Source organism: Medicago sativa, chromosome 6, assembly GCF_051527215.1.
Source record: "Medicago sativa cultivar Bolivia chromosome 6, Bolivia_mono, whole genome shotgun sequence".
In the NCBI taxonomy this organism is placed as follows: Eukaryota; Viridiplantae; Streptophyta; class Magnoliopsida; order Fabales; family Fabaceae; genus Medicago; species Medicago sativa.
The window spans coordinates 69,906,327-69,911,209 of record NC_140754.1 but is presented as its reverse complement, the minus strand read 5'-3'; the positions used below and the strand labels follow the sequence as shown (position 1 = coordinate 69,911,209).

The following is a 4,883-nucleotide window of genomic DNA, read 5'->3' as shown; positions in this document are numbered from 1 at the left end:
GTTCAGTCTTTTCCTCGGAGGACTAAAACTAACAAACGGGAAAACCCATTGATGAGTGCCGATGGGACCCCAGTAACAGAGCCCCGCCTCATTAAGACCCACGAGTTGTTGACATCCGAAGATTTTGAAGATTGCCTTGGTACTTATTCCTTCTTTGCTGAACCATTTTGCTTTTCCTGTTCGTTATTTCTCAGATCTGATGACTTCTTTGTTTCTTTGTTTTGCAGAAAAGATGGAAGACTTGGGAGCCCTTGTGAGCGCAGCGAACAAGAAAATATCCGCCAAGAAGCGGCAGTAGAATGTCCAATCTCTGGAGCATCTCATTGCTGGCTCTGGCGTTGGCTTGTCCTCTGGTCTGGTGGTGGACTTGGAAAGTGAGGAACATCCTGAGGAGCTGGTGCAGGAACCCACGACGAAGTAAAAGGTGGGGACGCCTTCCAAGCAGCCCACCACGCCAATTAGATCTTCTCCTGTTCGTTTCGAGATGGGAGACTTTCTTCAGCTTCCGAGGGTTTGATCCGAGCCGGATCAATGTGGCCCCCACTCTACCCTTTTCTTGGATAACTCTGAGCTGAGGATTATTCAGGACCTTGGCCCCGCCAGCCGGAGCAAGGCAATAGCAGAGGGTGCTATTGCTACAATGAAAGCTTTGGAGGTGGCCGCTGCCCTGAACAATGTTTCGCTGGAGAATGAAATCTGAGTTAAGGCATTGGCGCAAGAGAGGGATGCTCTGACGGCTAAGGTTGCTGCCCTTGAGGAGGATCAAAGGAGCAAGAGGTCCATTGCTGAAGAGCGTGATTGCCAATTCGCCGTCATGGAGCAGTAATTGGCGGAAGCTTGGTCTGCTCTTGAGCAAGCGGCTGATTCATCCCGAAAGCTGGCTGAGGAGAAGGTGTCTTTGGAGGAAGCTTTGAAGAAAGCGGACCTCCCCGGAGAGGATGAGGCGGAAGACACTGCTATCCTGAGGCGTGCCGACCTTGTGGATAGGATTGGTGAGCTGGAAGGAAGCTTAGTGGACGCTGTCAAGCTTGGCTTTGATCGGGCGATGGCTCAGCTGAAGGTGGTTAAGCCAGATGTCGAGCTGAATGTCGATGGAATTCATCTCCTCAGTGAAGTGAAAGATGGGGTGATTACTCCGCCCCCTGATCCCGAGGAAGACAATGGGCATGTTGTTGAAGTCAGGCCTGATGAGGCCTTGTAATTTATTATCTTTTTGCTAGCCATGCTTGTAATGACATTGTGCGCCCTTTGTGGTTTTAGCACCTTTATAATACGATTAGTCTCTTCTCAATTACACTTGTTTGAAAATGCACAATTTATTTTCAAGTATAATGATTTGCTCGTTGTGTGATGCTTTTATATATTGTTTGAAGTGTTTGTTGAGAGCGCAATATCTATCTTGTGTGTTTCACAGATTGCAATAATTCGTATGCTCTTATTGTTCAACTTGTTTTGTTGCTCGCTTTTGGAATGCGAGGTTTTGAGGCGATGTTGTTTGTTTCGCTGTGGTGGGATGGACTACCCCCTCGCAGTCATTATTTTGACGAAGTGATTTAATGACTGGGGAGTTTTGCATGGCCGCCTGATCACTTGTTTGTTTCAAGGTTTTGCCCTGTCAGAACGTTCTACCTTTTGCGTTGTTTTGCAAGGAAAGAATCCGGGCATGAGAATTCTAACTGTTGCGCGGAGCATTTGTTAGAAGCATTTCACATCCAAGAGATTGGTTATCTGGATGTGTGTCCAAAGTTGCGTTTTGGATGTGGAACAGCGGATGAACGAAGAAACCATTCTAAGTTCATACATGCATAAACTCTTTTTCCATGCATTTTATCGAAGGGCTTAGACAAATTGAATTTGTAAACATTAGAGGTATGGGGAAGACTAAGTCATACAAGTTCAAGGAAATGGATTTGGCTAGTTTGAGAGGTTTGGCACTCAAAATCGAGGATCCGACTGGTTTTCGACATAGTTACGGGGCCTTACTTACTCTTCTCCAGACTAATGTGGATGAGAAGCTTGTGCACACTCTAGTGCAATTTTATGATCGGGACTATCGCTGCTTCACTTTTCCCGACTTTCAGTTAGTGCCCACACTCGAGGCTTATTCTTGCTTGATGGATCTATCTATTGCTAAGGGGGTACACTTCGCGGGACTTGAGAATCCTCCTACTCCATTGGTTATTGCTAAAGATCTCTATCTCAAGACCACCGATGTCTCCAAGAATCTTGTCACTAAGGCTCACATCCGAGGGTTCACATCGAAGTATCTACTTGAGAAAGCCAACCTCAAAACCACTTGTCAAGACACTCTTGAGGCTATTCTTGCACTCCTCATCTATGGGCTTATTCTCTTTCCACACCTTGATGGCTTCGTGGATATGAATGCTATTATGATCTTCCACTCCAAGAATCTGGTTCCTACTTTGCTAGCTGACACATACCATGCTATTCACGATCGATCCGGCAAGGGTCGTGGATACATTCTTTGTTGTGTACCTCTCCTCTATAGGTGGTTTATTTCGCACCTTCCGAAGTCTTTCCATGATAATCCAGAGAATTGGTCTATTTCACAAAGGATCATGGCTCTCACTCCTAATGGCGTGGTTTGGCTCACTCCTGCTGCTAGAGTCAAAAAGATTATCTTCGGTGGTGGGAAGTTTCTTAATGTACCTCTTCTTGGTACCCGGGATGGAATCAACTACAATCCGGAACTTTTTTATTCCTAATAATGTTTACAAAAGCTCTAATATGTCTAAAACCCTTCGATAACACAAAAAGAGTCTTTTGCATATGCATCTGTACATATCATGCATCATTTTACATTCATAGTTTCTCGTCCGTGTCTCACATGTTCTCTTTCCTACAAAAGGGTCGTCTCTGCCGCCTAAAGTCAAGCTACAACTGCAAAACGCTCGGGCTAAACAAGAAATCAGAATGAGTCCATTTGAACAAGAAATCCAGGAGTTTCGCGAAGAAGTAACAGCACTCCGTGGGGAGGTGGAGAGGTTAAGCGCCTTGGTGACAATATTGGTGGCCGCACAGGGTCAGCCGACACTCTCATCACCAGCCAGCTTTCAAGCTCAAATACCTGATGTTACTGTTCCGATTCTGACGAAGGTTGCCAATACTCCCCAACATATGCATGTGCTCTATGGTCGTGATAAAGTACCCCTTCCCCATGTCTCTGAGGTTCCAATGCCTACGCACCTGGTCAGAAGAAGTGATCCCACTGATGGTCCTGAAGAGAAAGAACAAAGAGTGAGTATGGTGAACTTCAATGCTACTACTGTTATACCTATTATCAAGGCTGCCCAAAACCTGGGTCATCAATCTACTGCAACTGTGATACCTGTTTTCCATGCTGCTTAGAAACATGTTGCTACTGTTACACCTGTAATCAATGTTGCTCAAAGTCCCAGTTATCAGACCCAGTTTCAACTTTACCAGCATCGAGGACAACATAATCTCCAACAATCTCAACAGCCTCAACGGCAACATCAGGGTCCCCAACCTAAGCAAATCTTTCCTCCTATACCAATGCAATATGCTACACTGCTCCCATTTCTTATTGCTAAAGGGCATTGTCAGACTAGGAAGGGCAAACCTCCACCCAATCCTATGCATCCCGAATTCCGTACTGATCTCAGGTGTGTTTTTCACCAAGGTGCTAGGGGCCATAATGTTGAGGGATGCTATGCTCTGAGGTATATTGTGAAGAAGCTGATAGACAAGGGAGAGTTAACTTTTGAAAATAATACTTCTAATGTCCGAGACAATTCTCTTTCAAATCATGCACCTGTTGTTGGCAAGACACGACCATTACTACACCTTGCACCAAGGGGCACGAAGGCTTGAGCTCGAGCATTGTTTTTTCTATGAAAATGGAAGTCCATAAATTGATTAAGGATAACATCTTTCTGTCCATATGTGGAAGTCAATTTGGAACCAGGGGCATGGCGCCTACTGCTGATACATGGGATATTCAGCCGCAACTGAGATGTTTTGTTGATTTTTTCTACTGGTTGTTTGTTTGATAATTGTGTTTGTTTGCTGTTTTTCAAAAATAAAAAACCTTTCGTCTCGCCCGAAGACGAAAGTGAACTTATTTAAGGAACTTTGCTTCATGTGTTTGCATCACTAATAAAAAGTCGTTTCTATCGCGGCTTTGTTTTTTTACTTTGTGCTTTCTTTGGAAAGAATGGTAATACCAAAAAACCGTAAAAAAAATTTTTTTACTTCACTTTGATCATTTCTGAATACCTGCATAATTATAATTTCTATTCAAAATCAAAGCATGCATTGATAAACCCGTTGAACACTGTAACACTGTGCTCTCTCTCGACTTTGTGTTCCTATGTTCGAAGCTGAAGGAGCTGGAGATGAGAAGTTTTCCAATAAGATCTCTCGTCCACTGGGGCATTCTAGTCATCTGAGCTACAAATATGAGCATCAAGAGGATTGTCCCGCTGGGACATTTGCTTACAAAAAACTGATTCAGGGAGCTACCACTAGTCTGGCATGGATATCGTACTTCAATACACATCAACAAGGGCAAAGGGATGCCTAGTTCCAAATGATAATGACAGGTTCGCATGTCTATGAACCCCAATACAGCCAATGAATGCTTTGTCAAAAAAAAAGAAAGAAAAATAAAAAAAAATTCAAAAAGCTCGACAAGTCACACACCTAAAAGGTGGCTTGGGCAAAAAAGAGCGTCTTGATGGACTAAAGCAGTCCATGCAAAAGTTAGAGACACAAAAGGTGTATCCTGATAGATCGAAGACCCGCAAGGGAGATCTATGCAAAAATTAAGGATTTATGACAAAGCAACTGCATCGGGTCCGACAAGATTCACCTGGGGCAATCCTTTTATCTCTGGTATA

At 44.0% G+C, this 4,883-nt stretch overlaps 1 protein-coding gene across 1 annotated transcript; it reads left to right on the top strand.

Annotated features, from left to right (window-relative positions):
• Positions 1-484: 484 nt before the first annotated feature.
• Positions 485-1,201, top strand: LOC146916556 (uncharacterized). Its single transcript, XM_085721668.1, has 4 exons — positions 485-511; positions 587-655; positions 707-794; positions 837-1,201. The coding sequence occupies exons 1-4, from the start codon at positions 485-487 to the stop codon at positions 1,199-1,201; spliced, it is 549 nt and encodes a 182-aa protein (XP_085577794.1).
• Positions 1,202-4,883: the final 3,682 nt, after the last annotated feature.

Bases quoted from the DNA above. Each gene is read 5' to 3' on its own strand.
- LOC146916556 (XM_085721668.1), top strand. From the start codon at position 485: ATGGGAGACTTTCTTCAGCTTCCGAGG. The intron at 512-586 runs GTTTGATCCGAG...AGGATTATTCAG, and splicing joins ACTTTCTTCAGCTTCCGAGG to GACCTTGGCCCCGCCAGCCG. The intron at 656-706 runs GTGGCCGCTGCC...ATCTGAGTTAAG, and splicing joins CTACAATGAAAGCTTTGGAG to GCATTGGCGCAAGAGAGGGA.